This window comes from Macaca nemestrina, chromosome 11 (assembly GCF_043159975.1).
Source record: "Macaca nemestrina isolate mMacNem1 chromosome 11, mMacNem.hap1, whole genome shotgun sequence".
In the NCBI taxonomy this organism is placed as follows: Eukaryota; Metazoa; Chordata; class Mammalia; order Primates; family Cercopithecidae; genus Macaca; species Macaca nemestrina.
In genome coordinates this window covers 46,392,230-46,405,305 of record NC_092135.1, presented here as the reverse complement: position 1 = coordinate 46,405,305, position 13,076 = coordinate 46,392,230, and the positions used below count along the sequence as shown (strand labels likewise).

Here is a 13,076-nt window from a genome sequence, read left to right as displayed (position 1 = left end):
ATAATCAGATATGCTGATTTGTATATGTGCTATAAACATACTTATGAACTATTTCATTCATTGAATATAATCCTTATAATCCTTTACTCTCAACTTGGTTAATAAATCCTTTATACATGGACAATGCAGAGGTAAACAATAACTAAGGTCAAATTACCACAATTCCATAACGGTGGAACCTAAATTAATAAGACTATCTACCATAAAGGGCAGAGAATAGGAGGTTAATGTTTACTGAACCTCTTTGATGTGCCAGATAATAATCTACAGTATTTCATTGAAATCTTAAGGCATCTATTTGAATCGAAATTAATGTTCTCACTTGAAAGAGGTGAGTAGCCTGCAGCTTCTAGGAGATTAATATACCTACTACGACCACTTAGGTAACTAGCAGAGCTAAGAGTAGGCTCACATCAGAGTGCCCAAAACCCATGCCTCTTTATGCTACACCCTGCTTTTTCTCTAGTTCTCTGCAGACTGTGTTTATACAGTATTCGATGTCTAGAAACCATACCTTTTAGGAAATCATCTCAGAAACTACAGAACATGTCTAATGCATATCAGTAATCTGCTACATTTACTATCCCTCCAAAGACCAAAAAGGCCTTTCTAAGATCATAAGCTGACCTAGTCAGTTACTATTATGACTAACGGTATCTGCTACAATATTAATGTATTGCCAATGGGAGGTCTCAGCCCTTGGCAATTATCAGTGCTTTGATCACACAGCATTGACTTCCTTAGACCAGAGACCATTCATGCAACCTAAAAATAGGAAAGGCATCCAGCTTGTTTTGAAATAGTAATCTTCTATCCTGTCAATTAATTATCTTTATTTTCTATTTCGCCTGCTTCCATAAAGAATTTGGAGTGGTTTGCTGAGAATAAAGCCTGTAACTGAAAATAATAAATGGTATGTTGTGGGGTGGAGTCAGGGGTAATAAATCTACTCTAAAACTTGAGTTAACATAGATTTTTATCTGGTGGGATCCGACAGAATCTTGGATTCTTTGGTGGACATAGAAATAGTATGAAAGCTGAGAAGCTAAGAAAGTTTAAAATGATAATGTAGGAAAATAGTTTGGCAAATTTTTTCTTCTTAGACACTACAAAGATAAACATTATGGAAAATGATCCCACATTCCACATTAGCAAGGCGGAATTAGAAAGGTTTTACTATAATAAACAAAGTCGGAGCTAGTCTCTGCCTTTCTGCTTTAGACTTTATAAAAATGTCAGGCATTGCCATAGTGTATAGAAGGTAACCTAAGGCAATGCTTACCTTTTTAGAAGCAGAAGTCCAGTTATTAATGTACAAGGCATTATCCAACATTCTTGGGCATTAAGGAGTTCTACATAAATAAAATTACATCCAAACTGGTTCACCTGAATGAGTACAAATTTTAAAAAGTGTTCTACTAGATATCTCTCTGAAATACATCATGTTTTGTCTTATACAGGTATTGAACATAGTTTTACTTTTTCTTCATGAACTAGGGTCATCAATATATCAGACACTTGGCTTGAAGTCGGACCTGTGTTTGAGATTTTACCTTTTCTGGTGTTGTAAAATGAGAACTTTGACTCACGGAGCATCACTAAGTAAGGTATTGGGAAGTCTTGTTTTGTGAACTATAGAGGAAAAAAGAATGTTTGTGAAGTAGTACTTAGTTTACTTATGTGCAAAAGCGTGGTAGGTCCTGAAAAGACCAGAGGTTTTTAAAAATGCTGAGTCCTTAGAGCTTCTGAGGCTGTTATACCTTGCTTTTTAAATGATAGATAAATGTTTCATGTATTATCATTAATATTTTATTGCATGTTTTCAGTTTTTCACCTCTAAATGTGTGCTTTAAATTAAATTCTCTGAATTACTAAAAATATTTTTAGTGTATAGTATATCTTGATATAAAGGTTTTTACTTGAGAATCCAAAACGACAAGGTCAGCCAGCGAGAGGAAGAATATGTGAATTTACAGCAACAGTTTTATGTTTCCTATTACAATTCATCTATTGCCAAAATTAAGGAAGAAGAATCTGAATTTTAAAAATATTATTTTATAGTGGAATGAATACTACATACTACTTTGCTTATTTAAGTGAAGAAAAATAAGTGTTTCTTGGACTCTTCGATTTTTTTTTTTTAAAGTACATCTCCCCTAACATCAGTGAATACCTCAGTCTCAGGAGTTTTCGAGCAGAGATTAATCAGAAGATCTAGACCATTGTTTAATGTGAAATGTGTTAAAAGTACATGCCTTTACTCTCCTAAGGGCATAAAAAGATATTTAGACAAGGCATTTAGGACAGGAAGAATGTTTCCAGGGAAGGGAGGCCATAATCTTTTTTTTCAGTTAAGCTTTTGGTAAAATGGCACATAAAAAAGACTTAGTTCGTTTGCACAGACATTGTAAAACAGTTCAATGTCTACATCTTGTATTTGTAGCAGTTCCATTTATATCATAAAAGCCCACTTTTTCTGTTTCTAATTATTTCTTGAATAAACTGTCAAAAATATTTAGGTTTTTCAACCTAAAGAATGTTTGTCTGATCTCTGAGAGTACAGAGAATAAAATATTTTGTGAATAGGGGTATGGAATTCATTTCCTTATCAAATGTACAAACATTATGCCCAGAGTGTATCCTGACAAGTATATATTAGGCATTATGAGCAAGGTTTTAGGACCTCCTAGTCATTTGGAGAAAGACAATCCTTTTATTGTGCTGGCAAAAATGCTTTTGGTTTCCTGTCATTAAACCTAAGTGCCAGTGAAAGTTTGAGCACAGTTGAAATTGCTTTATAGAATATACTCTTTACGAGAATAACATATACCTGTAAGAGTAATTTTTATTACCTAGGAAGATGAAAAATTATACATTTCTTCATCATATGGGGGAATGTGCATAATGATCTCCTCCTGGTCAGATATAAATTTTTCTATCTACTTTAAACACTCTGCATATTTCTTGCCTAGTGAGCCAATTCCACCATTTTTGTAAGGGCCGGAAAAAAAAAAAAAAAAAAAAGCCCAGAAGACCCCTACTAATTTCTTTTAAATTGAACGGTAGTTTCATGGAGAAGTTTTCATTTAATTTATATGATCTAATTGTGTTAAGTAGAACCAGACTATGGGGTTAAACATTTCCATATGTTTTAAAGGCCCAGAACTTTTCCTGAAAGGTATTCAGGAAATTCTGATTTCAGACTTTACCTGCTGCTTCCAGAAACGGCTGCATCTCCACCCAGACTGTACCCCCTTCCCAGCTCTGTGTGCCACATGTAAGCACATGCAGGAGATGTCGTCCCCTGGCGCATCTGTTGCCTGGGAGGGCCTTACCCCTGCCACACTCCTGGACCTCCAAAGGCTACCAGATTTTTTTCCCCAGTCATTGACACTTGCCTTCCTCCTCAGTGTATGAAATGAAGAACTAGGTAACTGTAGAGAGGGAAGGCAGAGTGGACCAAATTCTGGAAATCTGGTTCCTGGCTTACAGCCACCCTGAGCCCTAGTGTGATCTATAAATGCTTTACAACTCACCCCTTGTTGATATGACATTTTGTTGACTATAACCATCCCCTCTTCATTTTATGCTCCAGAAGCTTGTGAGACCTCAATGAGTCATGAAGAATCCTAATTTCAAATCCAAAGAATCCAAAGTGATGATAACAAAAACCAATAATTGATATCTGAACAAAGGTTAGTATTTGACAATGGATAAAGATTGGTATACCTTCCCTTCCTCTGGGCTTTGTTGACATGAATTGTGAACGTCGTCTTCTCTTACTAATTTTCCAGGCCAGGAAGTCAGTCCTTTGATTTGGCCCCAGACCAAGTCGCCAACATTGAACGTCCTTGGTCTATAATGTATCAATTCATTTGAAGAGGGGGAGTCTGGATTCCTTAGGTCATCTTCACTACTAATGCTTTTAGCATCTGAAGGGCTAGGCACACACCCATTAATGCTTTTGGCATTAAAGTCTCCATTGTAATGGATGTAGTCTTTGACCAGAGAATTTTCCAAACTATTTGAGGAACTTGGAGACTGCTCCTCTAGGACCAGGTCTTGCTTTGCAGTGCTTAGCAGCTCTCCAAATCCCCGACTCTGTCGAGGTCTATTCCCATTAATGTGTGCACATCTTTCCACAGTGTTCTCTAGTCTCTCCTTAAAACTCATCATAGTTCTTTTGTAGTTATTATACCTGAAATTTTCCTCTAGAATTTTATCCCCTGGACAGTTTCTTGGTGGTAACAGTATTGGGTGCTGTTCCCCAGGCAGAAATGGCAGTGTAGAGACATTATTGGACCTTTCATGACAAGGACTACTGTGGATATGGCCTGGATGATCTAAAAATTCCTCGTACTTCCACCTGTTTCGCTCCCCTCTGGGACTTTGCTCCCCGTCCCACTGTTTTTTGGATGTGTGGCAACTTGCTGACTTGAAATATTCAAACCCATCTCCTTCGTTCGCATTTTTCCCATGGTCTAGATTCTTGGGCAGCCGAACCCCTCTTGAATTCCTCAGCCTACCGTCATGATCAACACCTCCCATGTTCCGTCCATGAATGACCGCACTGACAGCACTGGAGAGATTTAATGGGTCACCAATTGAAGCAGTGAAGGCACTCATGGCACTCAGAGCTGGAATGGGGCTGATCTGAGTTGTACTGTTGACTGCAGTGGTGATGACAACCTGCATTCCCTTGCTGGCTGCATCGACAACTGCTTTGTAAATGGCATCTACGGAAGCATCACCTGGGCCACCCACAACGAGGCCATCCTTCACCTGTTGACCAAGAGATGGGTCAATCCTCGGTTGCAACTCACAAGGTGTATCTTGAAAAGGTGGAAGTGTAGTGTTTGGATTCTCAGGAAGTGCTGTGAGCCCAGGCTGAGTGCTTATTCTTTTGTTTAGGAGAGCTGCATCTTCCTGCATTCTCACCTTGAAGAAATAGACAGGAAGCAGTGAGAGAAAGGGAAATAATTTTAAAGGCCTCAAAGAGAAAGACTACAACTTTAAGATTTACCAAAAGACAAACAAATATAACAAGGAAGGAAATATAAAGAACAAGACTCAAAAAATGAAGTAAAAAGTCACTTTGTATAGGAAAGCTTATGTCTTGATTATATTTGCAGGCTGCTTCTTTGGTTAAAATCATTCAACAGATTTTTTAAAATCATCATTGCAAAACCTTCTCTAGAAAAATTAAACTTGACGTGGTTGGACAGAAAACATACTCAGGTTGGGATGATTCCATTTATCCGGTGTCATTACAGGTCTTTGCAATTTAGGATTCAAAAAAAAGTCAAGTCACAGGTAATCAAATTAGCAAAGGAAAAATATTTTGAAAGTGATTTCTAACTCACTGATGTTTCCACTTAACTAAGTGAAATACAATATAAAATTAAAAAATATATAAACTCTTTTCTTAACAATAACATGACACTAGTTTTCAGATGGGGTAGTAATACCAGCTCCTCAACCTTTTCAGGCCATATCCCCATGCTGTCAGTAGTGACAATGGCTATCTGCAGAAGTGATTCTCAATTGGGAAGTGGTGAAGGGACAGCATACTTACCGGGGGAGCATATCAGAATTCTGGTATAGGAAGGATGAGGGCAGTTTGAAAAAGTGCCCAAGGTTATTCTAATTTTACCCCCACCCCCATGCCATCTAAGAATTACTGCTCTAGATTCTTGATACTTTGGAGTTTCAGATTTTTTTCCACAATGATCTCTCCCTTTCTTTACATCCTTCCCTACTAATCCAGAACCTAGGATCTGTCAGCACATCAGCCTCTCTCTTGCTATTATCACCCTGTCTACACCTACCAGGCAAAATCCCAATCTTGGATCAATTCAACTGCCTGCCTTATCTACATCTACAGTGAGGATGCTGAGTATTTGTCTATAGGAATTTGTAGCTTCCAACTTCAGTTGAGGGCTTATTGCTGCCCATCAATCCTAGATCTTCTAGTTAGTTGTCACTCATTTTCCACAACTATTCAAATCTTCACCAACTTCTTCACCATCTCCCAGACTATTCTTAGTAGATGACCTTAAGTAATAGAGAAAATAAAGCCCATCAGGCAAGAATTCTCACAATTTCTTATACTCTGATACTCCCTGCCCCTGGCAGCAGACTTCTCTGCAACTATACCTGTCCTAAATTCTGTCCTGCTTCCCATAAGAGGGTTCCCTTCTGCTCTCTGAGGGTGTGCCCTCCACTTACGTTCTGAATCCCAAGCCCCCTTCTAAAGGATCCTGTCTTATTTATTATCCCTTCTTTTTTTTTTTTTTTTTTTTTTTTTTTGAGACAGAGTCTCGCTCTGTTGCCCAGGCTGGAGTGCGGTGGTGTGATCTCGGCACTGCAAGCTCCACCTCCCGGGTTCACGCCATTCTCCTGCCTCAGCCTCCAAGTAGCTGTGACTACAGGCGCGCACCACCACGCCTGGCTAATTTTTTGCATTTTTAGTAGAGACGGGGTTTCACCGTGTTAGCCAGGATGGTCTCAATCTCCTGACCTTGTGATCCGCCCGTCTCAGCCTCCCAAAGTGCTGGGATTACAGGCGTGAGCCACCGCGCCCGGCATCCCTTCCCTTCTTTATGTTCAATCTCTTCCACTTTTCTGGGTCTTTCCTATAGCAAATGATTATGTTCATGGCTTACGTATTTTAAAGTTTGCATTCATCTACTCCCGACCCCCTGCTGGGACACTGCCCTATTTCTCTTACGTTCTTCAAAGTTAAGTTTTTTTCAAAAATAAATTTTGTTGTGTGTATTTGAAGTTAACACCATAATGTTACAGAATACATACACAGATGGTAAAGGGGTTACTATAGTGAAACAAATGAGCCTATCTATCATCTCATATAGTTGTGTGTATGTGTGTGTGTTGTGTGTGTGTGTTTGTCAAGAACAGCTGAAGTATACTTCTTTAATCTATACTCTTTAATTCCTAACCTCCCATTCGCTGTTCCTCCCTTTTGCCATCTGGCTCCTACTCCCACCACTCCAGCAAAACTGCATTCCACTAAGTCACTGATGATGTCCTAATTGGTAAATCTAAAGGATTCTCTTCAGGCTTTATCTTACCTTTTTTCTCAGTGACACGGTTGAGCACTTCCTCTTCCTTTCTGAATTATTTTACTATGGATTATATATATATATATGTCAAAAATATACAAGTTTTCTTCATCATTACTTCTCACCCATACTCACAGTTTCTCACCCTACTCCAGTCCTATTTCCTTACTTAGAACTAACCAGCACTGGAGTGCATCCTTCTTACCTCCCTTCCTTGCTTCCCTCCTTTCTTTCAACCTAATTGGGATGGTACTAGATTCTGGATCCCACACCCCCTCCTCAGGGATCCTGCCTTATTTATTATCCCTTGAACATAAAGATGTTCCACTTTCCTGGGTCTTTCCTTTAGCGTATGATTACATTCATGGTTTCCAGATTTAAAAGTACTGTTCTGCAATACTATAGCACTGGAGTCTTGCAGTCTTACAGATCTTTCCATACCAGATTATGTAAGTCTACCTAATTTTCTAAACCACTAGGTAGATGGATATACTGTACCACAATATATTTAACCATTTCCCTACTGATGGAGTGGTTCATAATTTTTGACACCACAAATTATACTGCACTGAACATTTTGATATGTGCTTGTTTGTTCACATTTGAAGATTTCTCTAAAATGAGATATTAATACATAGAAGTTGAACTTCTGGTCAAAAGATATTTAAAAATCTGATATGCTATCAAATTACTCTCCAAAAGGACTGTATCAGCATGTAATCAGACCACCAGTAATCTGAGAGAATCTATTTCTCTGCACCCTTATCAGCAGTGGATATCATCAATCTGATGGACACATTACTGTGATAATTTATGTAACTCTGATTATTTTCATACGTTTATTAATACTTTATCTTTCAAATTCTATGAATTACCTGTTCATATCTATTGCTAACTCTTTCTAATCAATTATCCTTTTTCTTTCTGATTTGTAGGAGCTCTTTTTACATTATAGGTGTTATTTAGTATGTATTAGGAAAATATTTTCTGCCAGGTTGTCACTTGTCTTTAGTTTTGTTTAGAATATCCTTGATCACACAGAGATTTTAAATTTTTAGGTAATCAAATTTGTTTCTTTTCCTTTTGACTGCCTTGGTTTTCTGTCATGCTGTAAGAGCCTTCTCTACCCCAAGATTATTTTTAAAAAGTCCATATTTTCTTCCCATGTGGATTTAGTGTTACTCTTTCCACCTATCTCCTTAATCTAGCAGGGATTGATTCACTTCGTGGAACTAAAGAAGTACCATGTGGCTGAAGCCAGGGGAAGAGTGGTGAGAGCTGACGCTGGAGAGGATGGACAGGTGGGCATGCGAGGGAGGTGAGTCTCAGTCATGAGAACAATGAGAAATGACGAAAGGGCTTATGGGGGTCACACGATCAGTTTTTACTAACAGCTCCAAAAGAACTGCTGAGATACTTCAGACAAAATTAAAAAAAAAGAAAACCTTCACACAAAAGACTGGAATGTTTAACAATACTCATGATTGAGAAATAACAGTAAATAGAGGTGAAAGGGCACATAACCTACTTTTTTCACCCTTTCCTGCAAATTAAGTGTTTAAACAAACCCAGACATTGTTTTCTTCTAAAGTGACACAGGGGAGGAGAGTACCTGAAAGTTCTGAAACAGACAAGCCATGGGGTTATTGTTAGCTGGGCAAGGAATTGTGGGCTGTCCTTGGAACGCCTGGAGATTCTGGTACCCCTGGAGAAGTTGCTGCTGTTGCTGATTTGGAGGAAACATCTGATTGTTGTTTAACAGCGACTGTAGATGAGTCAGTTGATGGTTATTCAAAGTATTGTTTATTGATGACATATCACCTACAGTTTGAAAAACATAAAATATAAGTAAATGTGATTCTTTGGAGATTCTATGCCTTTCTTTGTACCTGAGAATTCCTGAAAAAAAAAAAAAAAAACCAAAAAACTAAGTGCTATGCTTACTTGGGTAATGCTTTTCTTTTTTACTTCTCAAAGTCTTACTAAGTGATAAGGAAAGAGTAGCTTTATTATTTAGTTTTATCTTCTATAATTAGTTTTTAAATTTTATATCATGGAAAGGCTACTTAGTCTTTGCTCTATGCATTAGGTAGTCCTTATATATTGAGCTGCAGTGTCATATGATTCCTTGATCTATTATTTTTAGATTTTAGATCTATTTTAGAGGACCTAAAATTAAAGGTTGAAATTAGTCCTATAATGTTTTAGCAATTGTAAGTATCTGACCAGATAATTAAAATAAGTGAGCTGATCAGGCCTTGTTTACAAAATTTAGTTCTCAAGCCATAATAATCAGTAGATACCACATCAAATCGTTGATTTGGTTTAGAAATGTGCATTGTTTTGTGATAGAAGGTTGGTCACCTAAAATTAAAATGGAAAAGAAGCTAACAACACAAAAGAATTCATTGTCATAATCATTCAAAATAAATATTATATAATCAGTAGGATTAATAACTAAATTTATATTCAAAATTCAAAATTATTCTGAAATTACTCTGACATTTTCTTGAGGACTATGTCATAGAAATTGTCCTGTAACTTGTAATATGTAAATGAAATATGCTTTGTAGGTTATTTAATTACAAAGATTTCAATGCCAAATAGAACTAATTTTACTATATTATAAAGGCATCCATGAAATCAAAAAAACATAAATAATAAACAAATTATTTTTCACACATGGAAGATGCCATTGACATCATCATGTACATTTCTCTGTTTCCAGACTTTATGGACACCATCCCTACACTTTATATTATAGTTACCTATATCCATCAGTTAAATATACCTGGCATTATTTTCTGACTATTTTGTGATAGGATAATACAGATGAAACACTTTGTTTTTAAGCCACAAAGGTAAAAAAAATAATACTGAGGAAATCTAGTAGCAGCTAGAGGGGCTGTCTGTTCTTTTGAACTTGGGCAAACTTCAGTTTTGCATGTTTTTACGTCTCGCTTCTTGTTTTGCTAGACAAGCATTTAGTTTTGTTTATTTAGGGTTCACCTGGAAAATACTTTCTCAATCTGTTTCCATCCACAGTGCAGCTGCTCATACTAACCCTGTGATGCCACACCAACGAAAATTCAAATGAAAGTGATTTTTAAGATGTACCTGTGCTTTATTATTTGAAAAATGAGACTCTACTTGGTTTAAGAGATGATGGGTAGGTTAGGTTTAGGTGGCATCAGAATTAGAAGAGAAAGCAGATTAAAATGATATTTAGTATTGCTAGAATAGGGGAAAAAGGAAAAAGTCACTCATGTTTGTATAACTATGGTTGTGTGTGGGTGTTGTTATATTTAGTTCCTTAAGCAAGCTGTGACATAACAAAAACATTTTTAAAAATAGTGTGACAAAATGGAGTTTTTAAAAAGGAGAAAATAGAATTAGAAAAACGTTTCTTTTGTAAAAAATTTGTGAAAAAATTTAACTTACCAAGTAGACCTGTCCCCAGTAGAGGGTTAAGTAGCTGTGGCACCACAGAGTTACTGTTGAGTTTAGCTGAACCAGGTGTATTCCCAGCATTATTAGATATATTCAGCAATGTTTCTGCCATTGACACCACTGCTGTCCCACCAAGTGTTGAGACAGTCAGTGCTGCCACTGCTGATGATGTAGTGGTTGTGGTAGTGGTTGCCTGGGAGGAGGTTGCTATGGAAACCTCTGGATGATTAGCGGTGTTGGCCGATGCCGAGTTCAGGACACCTCCCAACAGCTGGGGATTCAAGGTCATTAATCCTGAGGCCCCATTGACAGCTGGGAGGAACAGGGGGTTAAAAGTAGTGTCACTGCCTGCAAAGCTTGGTAAAGGGTTCCCCAGGGGGCTGGTTAAAAGGGTCTCAGCTCGGCTGTTGTCTGACTGATTGCTTGGCAAATGGTCTGGTGGGGCTGTCATCTGTGTTAATGAGGGTAAAGGGGTATTTTGCTGTTGGAAAAGATCTGAGATGGTCAGATTGAAAGATGGCAGGGGAAGCATGGCAGCTGCTTGGGCTTGGTTCTGAAGCAGGGCTGCTAAGAGCTGAAAGTGAACAGGCTGCAATACCTGCCCATCCATGTCACTGGAGAGAAAAGCTAAAGCAGCGTTTACATTCGGGTCGAGAAAACCTAAAGGGTGGAGGTTGATCTCAGACTTGCCTTCTCCTGCTGAAGGCTGGAGGATATTTAATAGATTCTGGTTTAGGAGATGCTGTTGATTCACTGGCAAAGAGATAGGTAGAGAACTGAGGAGGCTGGGGTTCAAGGGGTGTGGAAGATGGTTGTTTGAAGTGCTGTTGGATGGAAAATGAAGTGCGTGCTCCTGGCCAACAAAAGGAAAATCACTCCCAATGGGCAGCTGACTCTGCAGTGGGTTTCCAGCTGCGGTGGTGACTATGACGCCATCTTGAAGAACAGATGTTGTCTTTGTGATGGCAGGGTGGTTGGTGCCCGCTATGGCTATGGAGGATGATGGTCCTGAACCGCCTAAAATGAAAAAAAAAAATAAAAAAATAGTTATTAATCATGGATATTATGTGAGACTAGGCATAAAAATGCATTAACATAAATTTCAATTTATTTGTTACATGGCACCTTCATTGATTGCAACTAGATTAATTGTAATCAGATCACTTGACATCTGTTAATGGGACTTAAGTTTAGAATGTACACTTTTGAAAATAAATATATTGAAGAAGTTTTACTGAGAAATAGCTGGTAGGTTGTGGTGGCAGGAGAGGTGGGGGGTTTAAAAAAAGAAACAGGTGTTGCTGACTATCAAATAGGTTGTTTTTCACAGGCAGACAACAAGTGAAAGCTGAAGATGGGAGAATCCGTGTTCTTCATTCAATTGGTAGATAAAAGTAATAATTTCATTTAAAAAGTTTTTTTCATTAAAAAAGTTGTCTTTATTTATAAAACTACTACTTCTTTTTAGTGAAAAGAAACCCACAAAAGTAGAATGCACATAAAAATATAAAGCAGAAAATAAAAAGTACCTATGAAGATAACTACCTATGAAGATAATATTTTAGTTTATAGCTTTCTGGGCTTTTTCTACCTGCGTATCTATACATATGCAGGTATGCATATATATATGCATATATATGTTACATATATTTTTAAAAAATGGAATCATGCTATAATGTTATTTTGTAGCTTTATCAGTGTAATGTGATTATCATTCCATGTTAACTTATATATAGCTACAGAACCATTTTATTAGTATCATGTACGATATACTGTACTTTAATCAATCCAGTCATAAGTTTTTAAATTATTTCCAATCTTTTACTATTGTAAGCAACACTATGACAAATATTCTTATTAATATTTCTTTGCCAGTTCACTTAATTATTTTCTAAGGATAAATTCTTAAAAGTGAAATTTCAGGGACAAAAGGGTTTACATATTTTAGAAGCTTTGAATACATATTGTCAAACTACCCTCCTGTGAAGTTGATCAATACACACTTCATTTACATTCCTATAAGCAGTGGAAGACAGTGTTCATTTCTCTCACCAATACTCTATCATTATTTTGACAATGAATAAAAATAATAATTAAGAATCTTTACCATTCTTATTGCATAAAGACACTTTGGACTTATGATTTCTTAAATTAGACCAGTCTTAAATAGCATTCTTATTCTTAAAAGTCTTACACTAGAGATGAAAATTCTGGGAATTTAATATCGGAAAAGAGGAAATTTCACGTATTTATAACTGTTTTTGTGATGCTCAACCCAAGCCGCACAACAGAATTATCTGGAGAAATTAAAAAAACAAAAACAAACCAATACCTGGGCCCTAGCCCAGACCCGTTGAAAACTCATCTCTCGGGGTACAGCCTGGGCAGTAGTATTCTTTGAAATCACCCCTGGTGATCCAGATGCACAAGGGGTGAGGTGGATAGGGTGAAAACCACATCTATTGAAAAGGAACCTATAATCACTTTTTTGTAAATGGTCTTTCCCCATTGTAAATGCATTGTTTTATGTAATACATGCATTTG

General features: G+C 37.3%; 1 protein-coding gene across 22 annotated transcripts in view; it reads right to left on the bottom strand.

Moving 5' to 3' along the window:
- The window catches only part of LOC105492700 (methyl-CpG binding domain protein 5), a 512,463-nt gene that overhangs the window by 19,169 nt on the left and 480,218 nt on the right, over window positions 1-13,076 (bottom strand). For 19 of the 22 annotated variants that reach the window (XR_011610253.1, XR_011610254.1, XM_071073816.1 and 16 more), the window contains 3 exons: window positions 10,524-11,549; window positions 8,695-8,903; window positions 3,730-4,938 (listed from right to left, as the gene is read on the bottom strand). Coding sequence is in view for 20 of the 22 variants with exons in the window: in XM_071073816.1 (XP_070929917.1) it covers window positions 3,730-4,938; window positions 8,695-8,903; window positions 10,524-11,549 (2,444 nt within the window). In the remaining 2 variants the exon portion in view is untranslated. The remainder of the gene's footprint in view (window positions 1-3,729; window positions 4,939-8,694; window positions 8,904-10,523; window positions 11,550-13,076) is intronic. The other 3 variants (XM_071073826.1, XM_071073827.1, XM_011759953.3) reach the window with 1 other exon arrangement.